Source organism: Prunus persica, chromosome G3 (assembly GCF_000346465.2).
Source record: "Prunus persica cultivar Lovell chromosome G3, Prunus_persica_NCBIv2, whole genome shotgun sequence".
Classification (NCBI taxonomy): Eukaryota; Viridiplantae; Streptophyta; class Magnoliopsida; order Rosales; family Rosaceae; genus Prunus; species Prunus persica.
This window is the reverse complement of record NC_034011.1, coordinates 26562209-26582431: the sequence shown is the minus strand read 5'-3', so window position 1 is coordinate 26582431 and position 20223 is coordinate 26562209. Positions and strand designations below refer to the sequence as shown.

The 20223-nt window shown below is 36.3% G+C and overlaps 3 protein-coding genes across 4 annotated transcripts; all 3 read right to left on the bottom strand.

Annotated features, from left to right (window-relative positions):
- LOC18782855 (lysine histidine transporter 1) lies at positions 68-2531 on the bottom strand. The gene is made up of 7 exons (XM_020558871.1): positions 2205-2531; positions 1701-2084; positions 1210-1603; positions 943-1048; positions 756-847; positions 577-645; positions 68-487 (listed from the first exon to the last, which is right to left on the bottom strand). The coding sequence occupies exons 1-7, from the start codon at positions 2255-2257 to the stop codon at positions 389-391; spliced, it is 1197 nt and encodes a 398-aa protein (XP_020414460.1). The 5' UTR covers positions 2258-2531; the 3' UTR covers positions 68-388.
- LOC18782075 (lysine histidine transporter 1) lies at positions 3517-6259 on the bottom strand. Of its 2 annotated transcripts, none has more exons than XM_007216146.2 (8): positions 5979-6259; positions 5701-5888; positions 5091-5474; positions 4604-4997; positions 4372-4477; positions 4180-4271; positions 3997-4065; positions 3517-3910 (listed from the first exon to the last, which is right to left on the bottom strand). In XM_007216146.2, exons 1-8 carry the CDS (start codon positions 6030-6032, stop codon positions 3812-3814), a joined length of 1386 nt encoding a protein of 461 aa, XP_007216208.1. In that variant the 5' UTR covers positions 6033-6259; the 3' UTR covers positions 3517-3811. The 2 variants fall into 2 exon arrangements, with proteins under 2 accessions (XP_007216208.1, XP_020414459.1); XM_020558870.1 differs by having other exon boundaries at positions 5701-5897; positions 5979-6258.
- Positions 7336-11684, bottom strand: LOC18781720 (lysine histidine transporter 1). Its single transcript, XM_007215311.2, has 8 exons — positions 11456-11684; positions 9700-9857; positions 9224-9607; positions 8562-8955; positions 8348-8453; positions 8168-8259; positions 7992-8060; positions 7336-7890 (listed from the first exon to the last, which is right to left on the bottom strand). Exons 1-8 carry the CDS (start codon positions 11501-11503, stop codon positions 7792-7794), a joined length of 1350 nt encoding a protein of 449 aa, XP_007215373.1. The 5' UTR covers positions 11504-11684; the 3' UTR covers positions 7336-7791.

Sequence of the window (20223 nt, the reverse complement as noted above, 5' to 3'; positions counted from 1 at the left end):
GTGTGTGAGTAATGAGCTGCTTTGTTTATTGTTCAAAATGCAATGCTGCCTAATAAATTTGGTAATCTGACAGAGAAACAGAGATGTCTCAATTATTCTAAGTTGAAAACAGGGCAACCACCATGGTTTTTATATAGGTTGGAGTTGAACCGATGCAGCTACCTTGCCCAAAATTTGAGAGCTTTCTTTCTTCTTCAATATTCTTATGGACATTCAACTTGACTGTCCTAACCCAAAAAAACAAACAAACAAAAACAGAACGCATTTTTATATTCATTTCAGTTTGGTTTTTTAGCCGACATGTCAATCTCGAAATTATGACTCTCTTCTTCTTCAAGTATCACCAGCAATAGTCAACAGATCTATTTCATTGATGCTGAAAAGTTTGTTAATCGTAGAATTTGTAGTTCTTGGCTTGAAGTATGATATTCCTTAACCCTCCAATGGGTGATAGGATCATCAGCAGAACACCCAATGTAATGCAAATCTGAAATTAATGAAGCCAATTTAGAAATGGTGCTGGTCCTGCCTTTAAAGCATAAATATTTAGACATGAAGCTTGAAAAACATACGTACCCAGTTAACAAACCAAGACAGGCTAAACTTCCTTGGTTTCTTGATGATAAGCCATATAACGCAAGGGAGCTGAGGAATGAAATCAAACGGACAACGCCATCATTAGTTGTTAATTTTTCAACTTTAAACTTGAACTTCAACTTGACCACAAATAAAGAGGCAGAGACTAGGAAACTTACAAAGTATGTTGTTGGGGAAAACGCAAATCCTCCAAAGAATCCCAGAAGACCACCAAAGAAGGGAAAAGTAATGCCGACCAACATTGTGAATGCTGAAATCAATAACACATGAATGATTAACTTACTCTGGTGAGTGATTACATTGCTCTTAGTCTCATTCTCCTGGATGAGGGGATGAACTACTTACCGACATAAGTGTTCCGGGTAATGAAGCGAAGCCTTGTAGTGGGTCTAAAATGGAGTTTCTTTACCAACAAGGATTCAATCATGTCAAATACTGGCATTGCAAATAACTGCAAATTGCAACAAGACAAAGCAAAACCCAACATTCAAAACCCAATTGCAAACTTACCAAGACCAGAGCTTGATCTATACTGGAGTATAGATAGCTAGGCAGACAGCAAAGAAGAAGTAAAACACACACACACACACACACACACACACACACACAGACCTGATAACCCCCTATAACGTGGATGACAACAAACATGTTTGCTGTTATGATGAGCCATTCAGGTTTCTCCAAGGAGATGAGGATGTTGTCATCAACTTTGTTGCCAAAAGTATAATAACCAATAAAAGCAACAGGAAAGTAGCACAAGGCCACGACTATATAGGCGATCACCACTCCCCTCCACATAGGCTTCTTCGAAGGCTTCTCCGGCGAAGAAGGGATTATTGCTTGTATCTCCAAGACTACATTATGGCCTGAATAGGCAAAAGCAATGTCCCCCAAGGCAGTGAAGAAGTTGAAGGCCGTTCCCGATGTGCTCTGAGCTAAATACCCGTATTCTACACCTGGCTGAACACCCTTGTGGACTGAAGCCGTGCATGCAATAGTAGAGTAACTGCATGCAACCACAATCAATCAAACAACAGTATGTTCAAGAATCTTATGTTTCCTAATTTGGGTTTATATGTTGATTAATTTATATAATGTTGTACCTTAATGACATGACTGCTGCAGCTAATGAAATTCCAGAGATGGAGTTAAAGTTGGGGAGATGGGAGAGGACAAATTGAGCAGAGGCAAAGATCATGATGAAGTAGGTAAGTTTGATTGGGTCTTTGTCTTTGCGAGCTATTATATGGATCTTCTGAAGGGATTTTCCACCTGTTACCATATACACAATGTCCACACCAACTTCACAAATCAGCTGTTGAGGCACCACAATCCAAAGGCCAAGCTTTTCACCAAAGGCATGTTGACCTAGCTCATGGTACCTATCAAACCTCTTTCCAGGAACCATTTCATGCATCTCAACCATTTGCCATAGAGTGAACAAGGTGATTACCCATGACAGTACCAGAATTACAATACCAGGACCCCTGAAATTAAACAAGCAATTAAAAACTCTTTTTTTCTTTTTGTTTATGAAATGTTTTGGTAATTGGATCATATTCATAAAAGGATACAAATTTGGATGTGGTGTTTTGAGTAAAACATACCATCCAAGATTAGACATGGCAAAGGGAAGACTTAAGACTCCAGCTCCAACCATGGCATTGACATTGTGGAAAGCAGAGTACCACCATTTTGCATTCCTTGAAGAAGTGATTGGAAGCCAATCATCTATTTCCTTCTGCCTCTTTAGTTGTTCTACTATCTGTGATTGCTTCTCCAGTTGCTCATCTATCTGTGACTTAACGTATACAAATCCTTTAAACTAATTCACAATCCAATGGTTGATAAAAATGATTCAAACTCTAGGCTTACGTTGCTGGGGACGGGGACGGAAGAGTTTTGGTCGGTTGGAGCTTGAACCCCCATGGATGCAGAGAGTAGCTAGCAGCTAGGCTTGGCTTAGAGTATGGAAAATAAACATGAATGGGAAGATGAAACATATAATTTATCTTAGGTGAGGTGACAGAATGTCAAGCTCGAGAAAACTCCACCAAAGTGAGTCTGAGCGGATTTGAAGTTGATATTTTTGTTTGCTAGGCTTCTCTAAGGAATATGTTATTCGGCCTGTCAAAGTTTCATCCAAATGCTAAATAAACCTTAAAAATACAAATTTCATATTATGCTTATGTTTGTTTTGATGCTGGTTGGGTTAAGAAAGTGACCCTCCTATTTTATTACCAACAACTGGTTCTTTCTTTCTAGTTTCTGCATACTGACAATTTCAAGTTTCATGCATGATGCATGCACAGAGAGCAACAGAATTCTTAAATTAATTTCTTCACAGACTTTTATATTTCCTTCTCTCAAGTATTTCCCGTTTCTAATTTCATAGTTACAAGTAACCTCAAAAACTGGCTTGGAGCATGAGTTGAACGCTCACTCTGGTCATAATAGACAACAGAAAGTATATATAGCTGTGCTTAACCTGAATCTTGTAACAAAATCTTCTGATTGGATTACAACTAAATGTAGTAAATTTACAACAATTTGACTTGACCAGCCTATAAAAACAGGTCACTACTTGCAAAGAGTAAGTGATACGATGAATCAGCTAATAAAACAACATAAAACAAAGTTGCTGGGCACAGTTATGGAGAAGAAGAGTTTCAATGAGTTGAAGAAATATTTACAGAAGAAACCTGCCTTTTGCTGTCCCTGAAAGAGCCGAGACAAACAAAAAGAAAACGTATTTTTATATTCATTTCAGTATAAAAGTATGAGAGATACGTGGATCTCAAAATTATGCCTTTGATAAGAGAGATAATGTATTTCCTTGTTTCTCTACTGTAGTGGTTCAATCTGTAATCTGTAATCTGTGAGTCTGTGACTCCGTTCTACTTCAAGTATCACCAGCAATAGTCAACAGATCTATTTCATTGATGCTGAAATTAAATGGCAATACCTTCACCAAAAATAAATGACAATACATTCATGAGATACACATAGAACGCCCAAAAATAAACCCTGAGAAGAAGAGCCTGCATAATAAGTTTTGTTCTGAGTAACTCCGTCGGCACCTCCTTACAAACCAGATTGAACAACACTATTTTCGTATGTCTTCATGTACTTATTTGTTACATATGGTTGCATTGCATCTATATGCATTGAATTTCAGGGTAAAACCTACTTGTGCATTTGCCAAGCTTGTATACTAATTGTAGAATTTGTAGTTCTTAGCTTGAAGTATGATATTCCTTAACCCTCCAATAGGTGATAGGATCATCAGCAGAACACCCAGTGTAATGCAAATCTGAAATTAATGAAGCCAATTTAGAAATGGAGCTGGTCCTGTTTTTAAAGCAGAGATATTTATTCAAGCTTGAAAAACATACGTACCCAGTTAACAACCCAAGATAGGCTAAACTTCCTTGGTTTCTTGACGGTAAGCCACATAATGCAAGGGAGCTGAAGAATGAAATCGAATGGATGACGCAATCAATGGTGTTTTTTTTTTCTTAAAACTTCAAACTTCAACTTAAATTTGACAACAAATAAAGAGACTGATACTAGGAGACTTACAAAGTATGTTGTTGGGGAAAAGGCAAATCCTCCAAAGAATCCTAGAAGACCACCAAAGAAGGGAAAAGTAATGCCAACGAACATTGTGAATGCTGAAATCAGTAACACAGGCGCATGATTAAATATACACTCTGGTGAGTGATTGCACTGCTCTTAGTCTCTCTCTCCTGGATGAGGGGATGAACTACTTACCGACATAAGTGTTCCGGGAAATGAAGCGAAGCATTGTAGTGGGTCTAAAATGGAGTTTCTTTACCAACAAGGTTTCTATCATGTCAAATACTGGCATTGCATATAGCTGCAACAAGACAAAGCAAAACCCAATAAGAATTTATCAAAATCTAACTGCAAACTTACCAAGACTGGAGCATGATCTTTCCAGTATAGATAGCTTGGCAGATTGGAAAGAAGAAGTAAAACACACCTGATAACTCCCAATGACATGGATGACAACAAACATGTTTGCTGTTATGATAAGCCATTCAGGTTTTTCCAAGGAGATGAGGATGTTGTCCTCAACTTTGTTGCCAAAAATGTAATATCCAATGAAAGCAACTGGAAAGTAGCATAAGGCCACGACTATATAGGCGATCACCACTCCTCTCCACATAGGCTTCTTCGATGGCTTCTCCGGAGAAGAAGGGATTGTTGCTTGGATTTCCAAGACCACATTATGGCCTGCATAGGCAAAAGCTACGTCCCCTAAGGCAGTGAAGAAGTTGAAGACCGTTCCCGATGTGCTGTGAGCTAAATACCCGTATTCTACATCTGGCTGAACACCCTTGTGGACGGAAGCCGTCCATGCAATAGTAGAGTAACTGCAACCACAATCAATCAAACAACAAAATGTTTAAGAATCTTATGTTTCCTAATTTGTGTTTATATGATGATTAATTTATTTAATGCTGTACCTTAATGACATGACTGCTGCAGCTAATGAAACACCAGAGATGGAGTTAAAGTTGGGGAGATGGGCGAGCACAAAGTGAGCAGAGGCAAAGATCATGATGAAGTAGGTGAGTTTGATTGGGTCTTTGTCTTTGCGAGCTATTTTATGGATCTTCTGCAGGGATTTTCCACCTGTGACCATATACACAATGTCCACACCAACCTCGCATATCAGCTGTTGGGGCACCACAATCCAAAGTCCAAGCTTTTCACCAAAGGCATGTTGACCCAGCTCATGGTACCTATCAAACCTCTTTCCGGGAACCATTTCATGCATCTCAACCATTTGCCATAGAGTGAACAGGGTGATCACCCACGACAGTACCAGAATAACAGTACCAGGACCCCTGAAATTAAACAAGCAATTTAGCAAGGGGCTTGTAACTCAAGTGGTTAAGAGGAATTACTCTTGCACCTGAGGCCCTGTGTTCAAATCCCCCCTCCCCCAAGCATTGCTTGTATAAATAAAACAAGAAATTTAAAACTTTTTTTCTTTTTGTTTTTGAAATTTGTTGGTAGTTGGATCATATTCATAAAAACAAAATTTAGATTGGTGTTTTGAGTAAAACATACCATCCAAGATTGGACATGGCATAAGGGAGACTGAGAACACCAGCTCCAACCATGGCAGTGACATTGTGGAAAGCTGAGTACCACCATTTTGCATTCCTTGAAGAAGTGATTGGAAGCCAATCATCTATTTCCTTCTGCCTCTTTAGTTGTTCATCTATCTGCGATTGCTTCTCGGGTCGCTCGTCTATCTGTGATTTCTAGTACACAATTCCACTATTAATCCTTAAACAAACTCACAACCCAATGGTTGAAAAAAATGAATCAAACTCTAGTCTTACATTGCTGGAGACGGGGACGGAAGAGTTTTGGTCGGTTGGAGCTTGAACCCCCATGGATGCAGAGAGTAGCTAGCAGCTAGGCTTGGATTCAAGTCTTGCAGGCAGGAATTAGAGCATGGAAAATAAACATGAATGGGAAGATGAAACATATAATTTATCGGAGGTGAGGTGACAGAATGTCAAGCTCAAGAAAACTCCGTCCAAGAGAATCTGAGCGGACTTGAAGTTGATATTTTTGTTTGCTAGCCTTCGCTAAGGAATATGTTATTCGGCCTGTCAAGTTTCATATAAATGCGAAATAAACTTTTAAAGTATAGAAATACAAATTTCATATTAAGCTTTTGTTTGCTTTCATGCTGGTTGGATGGGGAAAGAAAGTGACCCTCCTTGAATTTTAGTACCAGCAACTGGTTCTTCCTAGTTTCATGCATGCACAGAGAGCAACAGAATTCTTAAATTACTTTCTTCACAGACTTATATATGTCTTTCCCATTTCTAATTTCATAGTTACGAGTAACCTCAAAAACTGGCTTGAAGCATGAGTTGAACGCTCACTCTGGTCATAATAGACAACAGAAAATTGAAAGGTTGTTGATATTATTTTAATTTTGTATAATCTTTTTATTGGATTAAAACTAGAAACAAAAAATGGTTATCAAACGGACCGTAGTAAATTGACAACAATTTCACTTCAGCAGCCTATAAGTAATGTCACTTATTGCAAAGAGTAAGTGACACAATGACTCTGGCTAATAAAACAACACAAAACAAAGTTGAAGGACACGGTTATGAAGAACAATGAGTTGAAAATATGTACAGAAAGAAACTACCTTTTGCTGTCCCTGAAAGAGCAGAAACCTTATTTAGATTCTATTCTTCCCCATTTTTGTCGTAAGACAAATTTCTTTATGATTCCCGTTGCTGCCTATCTCATATCATATAATATCATATGGTACATTAATATAATCGACCTAGTCAAGGGTCCTTCTGCCATTTGTGGACTGGTGGTCTCTCCAAAGAGAAGATTACAAGGTCAAGCTGGGATTATGATACTCTGTCAGGCTGTCAGCTCACACCCATTTTTTAATATTATCACTTTCTTTTTTTATTGAGCGACCCCAACTAGTTTAAAATTGAAATTACAAACAGAGCATATCGAAGATTATATACCGGGGTACGGGGAGTTAAGAGCATTTACACATGCATCTTATGTACCCCAAAACAGAGGATTTCAGAGATTTCAAACTATCAGATTCAGACATTAATATCTGACCAAAATGTTTCACCAAATTACTCAAATTTGGTTGGCGGATCCAAACCCTATTAAGTATGGTAATAAGGGTAACTGCACTGAGGATAATTGCTCAAATTTCTTCTCATGATATGTATTATAGGATAAGATCAATCTGTATTGAAAATCTGCTAACATTTCACACCTATCCACTTCAGAATGCAGAAACAAACACAAAAAAGAAATTAATTTAAGATAATATACATGCGTCCACAAAACACAAAAAGAAAAGAGAAGAGGAAACAGTAGAGCTCTTTTGGGACCTCCTTGAATTTGGTCCCATGGTTTAAAGTCTTTTCCCCGGAAACACAATCTACAAAGTGTTCTCCAAAAGCAACCTTATTTATTTTTCTCCGATGATTGCAGGACCCTTGAGGTATATAGTCCTTAATTAATTCTTCATCATCATCAACAGCTAAATTCTTTCTTCTTTCTTCTTTTGTTTCGTTTTTTTGGGTTTTCATATGCATCCTGCAGCAACCTACTACCCTTTGAGGCATTCTGCCTGGAAGGCTTGATGACTTATGAGTAAAATTTGTAGGTCTTGGCTTCAATTATGATTGTTCTCAATCCTCCAATAGGTGAAAGGACCATCAAAAGAACACCAAAAAAGATGCAAATCTGAAATTGATGAAGTGAAAAGTATAAGATCAACTGAAACAGAAGTGAAAGCAAATGAGCACGCTGAACAATATAAAGTATATGTAAAAATTTGAACGTACATAGTTACACCACCAAGACAAGCTGAACCTTCTTGGTTTGTAGATGGCAAGCCACATTATGCAAGGGAGCTGCAGTTATTAAGAAGTTCATTCATGTGAGAAATTTATTTACAGACTAGTATTTGATTGAATCAAAATTTGCAAGTAACGTTTTGCTAAAGAACTGTGGGGCTTACGAAATATGTTGTTGGGGCGAAAGCAAATCCTCCGAAAAATCCAAGGAGACCGCCGAAGAAAGGGAAGGTAATACCAACGAACATGGTGAATGCTGCAATAAAATGTCAATTAGAATTCATTCATCCAACTTCATTTTAGCTGAGGCTTAACTTGATGGAATTAAGGAAAAGTGTACTTACCGACATATATATTGCGCGTAATGAAGCGAAGCGTTCTGGTGGGTCTGAAATTTAACTTCTTTACCAATACAGTTTCTATCATGTCAAACACTGGCATTGCATAAATCTGCATTACCACATACACACAGAAGCAAAGTTAGACTAATGGTGGGGAAAAAATAAAATGAAATCTTTTGGAAAGAAAAGAAAAGGAATTGGAGAGTTTAAAACTCACCTGATAGCTTCCAATAACATGGATGACAACAAACATGTTGGCCATTGCAATGAGCCACACAGGTTTCTGCAGTGACATGAGGATATTATCTTCAACTGAATTGCCAAATATATAATAGCCGATGAGAGCAACTGGGAAGTAGCACAAAGCCACAACTATATAGGCAACAACGACTCCTCTCCACATGGGTCCCTTGGAAGGCTTCTCCGGCGTCGATGGAATTGTTGCTTGTATTTCCAGAACCACATTGTGCCCGGCATACGCAAAGGCCACTTCCCCCAAGGCATTGAAGAAGTTGAACACAGTTCCTGATGTAGACTTGGCTTTATATCCATATTGAACATTGTCTACCACACCCTTGTTTACTGAAGCTGCCCAAGCAATGGTAGAGTAACTGCAAGCATTAAAACATTGAAGAAATTAGTTCAACAAAGCATTAATTAATTTCAATTAAGAACAAATTAAGGGCTTGTTAAGGACTACTTCAATAGGAAGCACTTGTGGTTTATATAAGTGCTTTTATTAGAACAACTTTGAAATTTTGTTGAAAATTCAAGTGCTTCTAGAAAAGCGTTTTAATGACCCATGAACATATTTCAATTGTTATTTGTTAGCCACTGCAGAAGCACCCCAAAACAGAGCCTAAATGAAATTATATATACCTCAAGGACATGACTGCTGCGGCCAAAGATACACCAGAAATGGAGTTCAAGTTGGGGAGGTGGGAGAGGACAAAGTGAACAGAAGCAAAGATCATGATGAAGTAAGTTAATTTGATCTTTTTACATTCTGGGCAGACAGAATTGTGGACCTTCTGCAGTGATTTTCCTCCAGTGACCATATAAACAATGTTGACACCAACTTCCACAACCAGCTGCTGAGGCACCACAATGTAAAGACCAAGCTTTTCACCAAAGGCATATTGACCCAACTCGTGGTATCTATCAAACCGCTTCCCAGGAACCATCTCATGCATCTCCACCATTTGCCACAGAGTGTACAATGTGATGATCCATGACAGCACCAAAATCACCACACCAGGACCCCTGATTCATTTTTATTTTAACACCATTAATTATTTATTAAAAAATAATAACACAAAATTAAGCCAGCTTGAATTACAAGTAACATAACATACCATCCAAGTTCTGACATGGCATAAGGGAGACTGAGAACACCAGCTCCGACCATGGCAGTGACGTTGTGGAAAGCTGAGTACCACCATTTTGCATTCCTTGAAGAAGTAATTGGAAGCCAATCATCTATCGCCTTCTGCTTCGCTAATTTTTCGTCAATCTGATAACATAACATGTTTCCTTAAACAACAAATTTTGTCACCCAAATGAATTGTTACAATAATTTGTCATGTGATGTGAATTTTTCGGCTGGATGCACCCCCAGTGGTATAGTTGGAATTCTAGGGACTTACGGGGGTGTTTTCGAAATAAACATCCAGTGAATCTTATTATTTGGTATCCGGGCATCCTGTTCGTATCTTCAGGAAAGAGTTAAAAAGTTGAAAAAAGGGTTTTTTATGAATTTTGTCAACTTGTGAGTGAGCTGTATCTAAGCAGTGTCTTATTAGCTTTGGACACGTTGTATCTACTCTTTTCAAACATAGGGTCCATTTAAAATTTTTAAAAAAAAACTTATTTATAACGAAAATAACACTATTTTGTCATGAGAGATTCTCTCTCTATTTTACATCCACATGCCCCAGCACTACCAAATTACGACCAAGCCAACGGTACAATAGCCCATTTTCCATTAAATTTTTTCCCCTAAATACGTGCCTATTTCTTGCGTGTACGAATAGAAGTATTTTGAATTAAAAATCCACCCTTATAATTATAATTGTGACAACTGGAAAACGAAAACTGCCAACAAATGAAGACATGTGTAAGGCTAGGAAATTAAATGCAAGATGGAATATAATGTACAATTTTGGAAACAAGGAAAATCAAGTGGATGAAGACCTCATTTGCAAATAATATCTCATTGTGTGTGTGTTGTTGAGTCAAAACACATCAAATTAAAAATTTAAGAGATAACATGCAAAGGAAAACAAAAATTGACATGACATCAAGGAAGTAACGGGCATCTAAATAAATACATATTATCCAAAACTCTTTGTATTTGGGACATAAATATACAAAAAGGAAAGTTTATTTTAAGAGTGCATAATTTGTTTCTTACGAAGTCACCTTACCGCGTAACCGGTAAATGTTAGAGTCATATTAAACTATTTCATTCCCGAATTTTGTTTGATAATGAGAACACAAAGACCATTTATATCTATACCTATATCTATGTGGTCCTGAATCGAAGTATATTAGTCAACTCCTTGGAATTCAAAGCTGAATGACACATGCAGGAAATTAAACAAGAGATGCCGTGGGGCAGGGGTTTAGGATAGAAACAGGGAACTTTCCTCCTAATTGAGTGAAATAGTGACGAAACTGAGACTGAAACAACACCAGAACACAACACCTCATCTCAGACTGAAACTGAGAGAAGGGCTACGAAATTGCAAAGCAAGAATACGAAGAGAAATTATAAAGGCCTCTTTCTTTCTGTTTGTTTGACTGATATTATGTATGTTGCTGCATTTTCCATTTTCCTCCTTTATTAAGGCGGATTCAAATAGAGCATTAATAATACAATCAAACTTTCTTTCCCCTTGTGTTTCTCGGGAAACAAACACATGTTTAGTGTAATTATCAAAACAAGATCATATTATAGTCATAGAGCAAGCGAAGAAAAAATACAAAGAAAGCAAGCTTTCGAAACATGTGTTAAAAACATTAGTGCCCCGACATTTTGGAACTTTCGAAAGTGTCAAAAAGAGAGATACAGAGAGAGAGAGAGAGAGAGAGAGAGAGAGAGAGACTTACATCTGTGGAGGCATAATTGTTCTGGTCAGTTGGAGCCTGGGTTCCCATGGCGAGGATATACACGACAAAAGCAACTAAAAGAGAGAGAGAGAGAGAGAGAGAGAAAAAAAAAACAAAATACAAGGTAAAAAAACCAGCACAGACATTAGCGAGGTGCTCTTTCTATCATATATATAGAACGCTCAAAGTCCCACGTGAGTATTTGGACTAAACTACCCTTCCATCCGACGTGTGAAGAAGAAGAGCCCTCTCAGACACTTTCAGACCAAAAAAAAAAAAAAAAAAAAAAAAAGAAGCTAAGACACTTCTTTTTGTTTGACTTTCCAAACACACTTTTTTTTTTTCTTTCTAAAGTACTTTATTTATACAATGAAAAAGAAAAAAAATGATGAAATTTCTAGGAAACCACCTGGAAATCGCGTATAATTAAAATGATGGTGGAAACACAAACACAAACACGCAATCGGAGAGTACATACAGATCGTAGGTTCATATTTTATATAATAAGATTCTATTTGGATGGATAAATTTAGAGATTCCTAATACAACCTCTAATTAGGTTCAATTCAATGAATCTTTTTTTTTTTTTTTCAGAAGAGAATATATAAAACTTAATCCAAATAGAATTTTAATTAATCTTTTTGATTTAGTTAGAATGATTCATCTGGTATTCATTCATATGTTTCTTTTATTTTTTACCACGTAATTAATACAAAACTTAATGCACTCTTAACGTTATGTTGAAGCATTTTAATTATAATTTTTTTGGCCACAAATCGTCCCATGAATATCTTTTCTTTGAGAATCAAAAGTCCTATGTTTTTCTAATCTATATTACACATGAAGCCAAAGACATGTTACTGTAAATAAGGAAGCCAAAAACATATTACCGTAAACAAGGAATCCCTCAAATATCTAATTTTTTACATAAATAATATCTAAAAATTAGACAATTCTGAATGCAATAGGTGTTGGTTGGTCGATTGAACCACTTAAGCTTGCCAATTTGTATTGTATGGCTCTCATAATGTTATGTGTCCATCTGTCGTCTCGTGTTCTTGGCCATTTGATTCTTCACATGAAGATATATAGAATATGTTTAATTACTATCTTCATATTATTCTTATCCAATTATATATATTGGTGGTGATGGATGGTCATTGTTCACTGGCTGAATCAATGTGAATATACTATTAATGGTCTTCGTTTCGTATTAATTAACAAAACTAAATGGTAAAATATTATTTATATTTAAATTATTTGAGCCATATTATTAGTCAGTGGCCCCTTTTTTTATGTTCACATTAATTTCATTGGCATAATTGGCAGTTGATTTCCACCCCATGTTCAATTTTATCTTCATACCCACAATGTAAATATGAAAAAAAAATACAATTATATCTTTTTTCACTCATCATTATTCCTAAAAATACTCTTTAATTGTTAATTCAAGCAAATTTGAGAAAAGTTTGATAGTGGCACATAGCCCTGTTGTGGTTGTGGCAAACTTTTAAAACATTTATCCAGTCCGTCAAACACAACTTGATCCTCTCTATATCTCAACTACATACTAATGATTAACAAAGAGAATTTGTTTGAATTAATAATTAAATAGTATTTTAGAAATAATGGTGAGTAAAAAGATATAATTGTGTTTTTTAAAATTTACATAGTAAGTGAAAAAATACGGCCAGGAACGGAAATATCAACACTCATTCTAACATTGTATGATGGCTGAGGGAGGTGGTTTTACTATAATTCCAAGATGGCGACATGGCCTGCTCTGCACCATGAGTTACATGGAAAATAGAAATTAATGTTGCACATATATATATATATATATCATGTATGATGATTTACCAATCCCATGATAGTTTGTCTGTGATGATAGTGATCATCACTATGCTTTGCCCACGACGAACTCGTGTGAATATTAATACCTGTGTGGACTCACTAGTATTGGATTTGGATATTTTATATCAAGAATACTGAGGGGAAGAGAGATTCGAACATGTTGTTATGAATTGATTGAGTAAGTGACTAGTTTTTCATTAGGAATACATTTTTGGATTATGATAAGATTTAGAGTCCTGCTAAACGAACCTTAAAATTAACTGAATACACCCTATTACCAAACTATTTATTGAATTACTAATTTACCCTAATATAAAATGACAAAAAAAGATATATTGAATTATGCAATAAATAAAATTTTAATAAGTGCACCTTAGGGTTTAGGGTTTACTCACTATATTCAACCCGTATCAGACGTAGAAAAGTTTTCGTATTGCTTGGTGTTCACGAATAACGTAGCAAGTATTGGTTTAGGATTGGTATTGCAAAATTAAAGATTTTGATGAAACTTAAAATCTGAAAAGAATGCACAAATTCATGTAAAAAGAGAAACCTGATTTAGGATTGGTATTAGAGTGTTGTACTAAGGCTATTTTTGGTAGTTAAATATGGTGTACTTAGTTAATTTTATATTTTGATTAAAATATTAAGACTAACTTAAATTATAAGGTATACTCAGTTAATTTTAAGATTCGTTTAATAGCACTCTAAGATTTATCATCTAAATTTAAAAGAGTGTGAACGTTGAACGATATAAATTCATATGAAATCATGGGGCTGCAAAAGCAGAATCTGAAAATTTACTAGTGTGGAACGTGCAACTTCTAAATCTCATCAGCGTATATATTACAGGAAACTAAACAGAATATTGGAAGGAATCTCACCAATTTCCTTTTTCTTTTTCCAAACTAAGGAATCTGAGCAATTAAATCTATAATAATTTTTGGTTAATTTTTTATACATATACACCAAGGAATGTCAACTATGCGATAGAAGTGGTTATAGAAATACGAGATGTGGTTTATGGGGTGGCGAATTTTAAGTTAGTTTAGATACTGAAATTGCTCCTTAAATACTGGATGCATATAATATAAATTTTTTCCATATATATATATATATATATTAATTATGTGTAGGGGTGGTTGCGGTTCGGTAACCGCAAATTTTTACTCAAACCGCAAACCGACCGACTATTTGCGGTTTGGTGATTTTTGAAACCGCAAACCGACCGCGTTTTGCGGTTTACCGTATTGCGGTAAACCGCAAAAATGCGGTCGGTTACCGCGAATTTGCGGTTTAAAACCGCAAATTCTCAAGCATTCACAAAAATATAAATTTACAACCTAAATAAATAAATACACAACCTCAATTTCTCAAGCATATATAAATTCACAATCGATTCCAATTCTCAAGCATTCACAACCTAAGAAAATTAAAGTTACAATTCCAAACATTCCAATTAAAGTTAAACTTCTCAAGCATTCCAATTCCAAATCCTTTAAAGTTACAAACCAAAAGCAAAATGAATTAAAGTTACAACCAAAAAGAAAAATCCAATTCAAAGTTAATTAAAGTTACAAACTAAAAGGAAAAATGCAATACACCAATGTTACAAACTCAAGTGTTGGTGGTGAGTGGATTTGAAGAACCCCTTTGATTCGGGTCTGTGAGAGAGAAGCCGATTTTGAGAGTTGAGAGAGAGAGAGAGAGAGAGAGAGAGAGAGAGAGAGAGAGAGAGATAGAGAAGAATGGGAATAAGAGAGTTGAGAGAGAGTTGAGAGAGAGACGAATGGGAATCAGGAGAAGAAACAGATTCTAGTTTTTCATCTCACGGCTATAGAGAGAGAAGAGAAGGGTTTACAATTTTACTTAATTATTCATAGAGTATAGCCGTGCCGCTATACTTTGCGGTTTGCGGTAACCGCAAATTTTGAAAATCAAATACCGCAACCGCAACCGCAAATGCGGTTCGGTTCTTAATACCGCGATTGCGGTTCGGTTTACCGCGATTGCGGTTTTATTGCAGTAAAATATCGGTTGGTTTTTGCGATTTTTCGGTTTAAAATGCCACCCCTAATCATGTGAATGAGTGCTGGTAATTTGCTGGTGAGTGACTGCTAGGACAATGAGTAAGGGAGACGGCAAGGCTAGGAGGCCAGTGATATATATCTTTAAGGGCTTGTTTGGTACATCGGATTGTACTAACTAATTTCAGTCGGATAATATTAATTTATTCCGGAGAGTACTCACTGTTTATCCATAATATTATAAGGTGTTTAGTGCTGTTCCAGATAAATAGTCTGATTAAGTTATGTTGTGTTTGGTGCTCCGTCGGATAACAGTGAATCGAACTCCATAAATAAAAAAGAAAAAGTCACTCAGTTTAATTTAATCGAGGTGTATTGACATCCTATATCTGCTACTTACAATGCTTGATTTATCCCAAAAAAAAAAAAAAAAAAAAGAAACTACGGTGCGATTCTATATCATCAACGGATCATCAATGCCATTCCATCATCAAGGATGTATACAATTATGTTTCGCTTGGGAGGGCCTATCCTGTCGATTGGGAGCATTGAACCACAACCAAGAACCATAGAAATTAATTTTTCTTTGTTATCTATAGAAATCCAATTTTTGAACCTCTACTATCAAATTCACCAAATTCTATTATAAGGTCTTTTGCTTCAGGAGCACCTTTTGATTTCCTTCAATCATTGTCCATCCCCAAATCTTCTCAACACACCTAACTCCCAATCTGGAACATGAGCAGTGTTAGTATGAAAATTGTATTGTCATTTCCTAGACTCTAGCATAGGTTGGGAATTAGTGTGTGAACATGTTTTACTGGAAGCTTTGGCGCAACACATTCATTCTGGATCTTTGAAGTATGATGTGATCGATATGAGAAACTAAGTTCAGGTAAATCATGACATAATCATGCATTCATTATAGGATTCCTAGTTGGAGCTATTTTCAATCAAGTATTTTCATGTTAATCCTATTTTTAATAGGATTAGATTTTATATCTTGAGATTACTTTCCTAGTTAAACTCTATTTTGATTTAAGTTAAAATATTATATTGATACCTAATTGGTCTCTTTGATAAAAATTGTTATCTTGAATAACAATCCTTGCATAAGTACATTTTTCATTCTATGCCCATTTTGAATGCCATCAAATAGTCATAGTTGAATAGGTTTAGTGGGTGTTCATATTGCATCAGGTTTAGGAGTCTTAATTGAAGTGGGTTTGGCACTTGTGGGATGCCATCTGACTAGGCATAGGAAGCCTTGAATAAAAGAAGCATGCCTCTCCTTGGTTGCTAGAGCTTTTGATATTTTTTGTGGAGCATATAGAATTCCAAGGAAAAAGCTGCTGTGCATTTATTTGAGATAAATCATCAAGTGTTTAATGTTTATTTGGTGATTTATCAAACACTTTAATCATTCATATTGCATTCATATGCATGTCGGTGACTTATATGGTAGCGAGCACCAAGATCGTTGTGGCGGTCTTTCTCCAGTGAGCTTGAATCGATCGTGATCAGTATTGGATTCAACATAAGGAGAGTTGGAAGAACTCCGGCGAGCTTGAAGCAATCCTGACCAGTATTGCGTTCAACATAAGAAGTGTCGAAGATCATCCCGTGACAGAAGTTGAGTTACGAAGAAGTCGGTAAACATTATCTAGAATGTGTCTAGGATAAGTGTGTGAGTACTTCTTGTAATCATCGTTATTTGAGTTGGACTGAGGAGTCTCGTGGATTTTCCCCAGAGGTGGGGTTTTACCACGTAAAATAATTCTCTACGTGTTCTTTTATTTTAAGCTTTCCACATCTCAGGATTGATAACTAATATCAATCCTGCTTCAAAGGTTGATCATTATTTATTGCAAAAAATTCGAATTAGCTTGTTTAACATTCTCCAGGCATATATAGATATCCTACAAGTATTATCAAGCAGCCCCTAGCCCCATGCCCACACCCGCCGTCTACCAAATCTATCAAAAATCTGTCAATTTGTGTAGCAAATAATTTCCTACACAATCGAATATCCAAATCTGAAATTATTGAACACTGAACAACGCATACTTGAAACTAAGATGGGCATCAATCAAAACTGAAAGGGAACCAAAATTGTGAGAATCCATGGTTGGAGAGGAGGGGACTTGATTGAGTCTATGTCTATGGCACAATGGATTATTTCGTTAATTAGGGGCTGGAGGAAGAGCCAACCTGCTGGGGTTAGAGGTTTGTCGGAGTAGTCATTAGTTGTTGATCAACTCATGAGAGAGAGAGAGAGAGAGAGAAATAGAGAGATCTGAGGAGAAGATGGCAAAGAAGAAATGGATGTGTTTTTTTTCCTAATCTTATAATTAAGCGTGTATTATATAAACCAGAGTGTGTGGGTTGTATTAGTTAGTCGGGTAAAGAGAGTATTAAAAACCTAATCTGTATAATATAGTCCAGTAATTAAATAATGCAAGTTGATACTAAACAACTGATATTGACTATTTACTCATATCTAGAGTTTAATACGATGTACCAAACATACTCTAAAGGATATATATATTTTTTTTTATGCCAATCACAGTTTGACATATAAGCAAAAATAATTCATCAAAAATACAACAAAAAAAACTTATGTATATATATCACACTGTTATTGAAAAAAATTAATGTAAGAGATCATACTTACACGGTAAAGAGGAAAATATTTTTTTACCTTTATTAATTTGTGATTAATGTATGTATGAATGAGCGAACTAGAATTAAGTAGATAGTGCCAAATGAAAGATTCACTTTTTTTTTTGGGGTTAGGTTAAGTGAATGAAAGATTCAGTGGAGAGTATCTGGATCCATATGGAACGAGGAGGAAAAATTAATTAAAAAGTATGAGAGGAATAAATATGTATAATAATCACCACCACCAAGGCGAGGCAGGGCTAGTACTCACCTCCCATGATGATGTTTGTTGTAGATATTTCTATAGCTTTGACATATGAGTCTGACATATCAAATAGATTCGAGGGCGGAGGAGGCCCCAGAAGAACCAAAACTTGTAAACTTTTACTTTTCCTTGGTTGGACTTTTCAAGTGTTTTGCACTTATCATTTAGTCGCATGTGTATATTGTATTGTATGCATAGTTTCCTCCACCTCTAATTTAGTGCCCTGCCCAAATTTGATCCTCCTGCCATGAGCTAGAGCCACCCAAATTTGATTTCTCAAGCAACACAATGAGAACGTTGACCTTTCTTAGCAAAATCTCACTTCTTCGGAGGAATCTGAAATAAATCTTTCATTTTTCTTTCAACTTATATGACTCATGATGCGTGCATAATATAATAATATTCATATGTTGCTGTGAAAACAGAAGTTTTGGTCTTCAAAATGACATACTCCTTTGTATTTGTAATACAAAATTGTAGAAGAATTCGGCGGTCCACTCAGAGACTCGCTCATATTCAAAGATGAAATAATGCAAAGTATTTGTGTAAAGTGGTCAATGGCTGAACGGCTGAATGGTTGAATGGGGGGCGCAAGTTCCTAAAGTTGCGTTTAAACTGAACTTGCTTTTGATTGATCTTCTTCCCACTCCCAATTTGCAGGCGTGGTGGGGCACACAAAATTCTTTGATTCGTTTTTAGACAAACGAGAAACCAACGATATTGGCTGGAATTTGGAGAAGGGACGAATCCAACCTAAAACTTCAGATTTAAGAATCTGAATAAATGCTTTTAATCACTTGAAGTATAAGCGTATTTTTACGATTTTTGATTCTTAAACATCATTATACGTGGAAACTTTCGCCACTATTACCAGATGGGGTCTTCATCTTGAGTTTTTGACACCCACCCCATTTCCATAAGGAATGCAAATCCATCTGTCCAACAAATATGTGTCCCATCAGCAGAAGAAACCGTGGAACAATTGGAGTGGACATTGTGGAAATTTTAGCCAAAATTGTACACACAAAGACTTTGGACCCAGAAGTTGCGGTCAACACTAGACGCCAGATGATGCTGTGTACACTTCACCTGTTTTGGACCCAGAAGTTGTAAGCTAGCTTTATTGTTTAGACCGTGCACTGGAAGTGGATTAATGTCAAAGTACTTGCCTTAAACTAAACGTAAAACCTAGGCAATGGGTTTAAACTTGAACAACCTACGCTGAGTGGCTAAAAGGTTCACGATCGACAACAAGTCCACTTCGAGGAAAACAAGAAGAAGAAACCCTTAATCAAGCCCGCAAAATTAAAGTCGAAAATTGTAGGCAGATAGAGTTTCGTACTCAACGAAAAAGAGGTACAGAAAAAAAATATAATCGAAGCCGCTAGGGGTCTCTAGTTCAACTATATCCAAGAAACTTAGAGGAAAATATATACACATTACGATCCATGTCTGATATCCATTCATATAATTGTGTAGAGGTCAAACGCAGGAAAACAGGTACAATAATTTCAAGTGGAGTTATCTGCAACTTGGGAAAGCTGTCCCCATTACGTACCTAAGCTTAGTAGGAAATTGTCAAAGACTTGGAATTCACGCTCTCAAATCTATGGCAGCTTGTGCTTGAATTTACCTGATGATGTTAACATTGAAGAATTTCTTTTGGGAGATAGCGCGATAACAAAACATTTGTTGATTGAACGGATGGATTGAGATTAATTTAATAACGTAGATATATGTGTTTGTATGCGCGGGCTTTATTTTTATAAATTTGGAACCAAGAATTTTCATATAATTTGACTTTGTGTGTGTGAACATAGATGCAATATTGATATTAACTAATTGCAAGGAAGTACTATCCTATAGCTAGGGTTGACGTTAATTGTATGATTGGTTACCCTTGGCCAGGGTCCACTTGAGGGTATAATATCTCTATCCTTCTCAAGACGATGTAGAGGCGA

What these genes read in the sequence shown, in the direction of transcription:
- LOC18781720 (XM_007215311.2), bottom strand. Translation starts at nt 11,503, where the DNA reads ATGGGAACCCAGGCTCCAACTGACCAGAACAATTATGCCTCCACAGAT. An exon ending in GCAGCAGTCATGTCCTTGAG is followed by an intron (nt 8,956 to 9,223) that starts GTATATATAATT and finishes TAATGCTTGCAG; the next exon opens with TTACTCTACCATTGCTTGGG. An exon ending in TGTCTTGGTGGTGTAACTAT is followed by an intron (nt 7,891 to 7,991) that starts GTACGTTCAAAT and finishes CATCAATTTCAG; the next exon opens with ATTTGCATCTTTTTTGGTGT.
- LOC18782075 (XM_020558870.1), bottom strand. Translation starts at nt 6,032, where the DNA reads ATGGGGGTTCAAGCTCCAACCGACCAAAACTCTTCCGTCCCCGTCTCC. An exon ending in CCGTCCCCGTCTCCAGCAAT is followed by an intron (nt 5,898 to 5,978) that starts GTAAGACTAGAG and finishes ATTGTGTACTAG; the next exon opens with AAATCACAGATAGACGAGCG. An exon ending in TTCCCGGAACACTTATGTCG is followed by an intron (nt 4,272 to 4,371) that starts GTAAGTAGTTCA and finishes TACTGATTTCAG; the next exon opens with CATTCACAATGTTCGTTGGC.
- LOC18782855 (XM_020558871.1), bottom strand. Translation starts at nt 2,257, where the DNA reads ATGGTTGGAGCTGGAGTCTTAAGTCTTCCCTTTGCCATGTCTAATCTT. An exon ending in GCCATGTCTAATCTTGGATG is followed by an intron (nt 2,085 to 2,204) that starts GTATGTTTTACT and finishes GTTTAATTTCAG; the next exon opens with GGGTCCTGGTATTGTAATTC. An exon ending in TACCCGGAACACTTATGTCG is followed by an intron (nt 848 to 942) that starts GTAAGTAGTTCA and finishes TATTGATTTCAG; the next exon opens with CATTCACAATGTTGGTCGGC.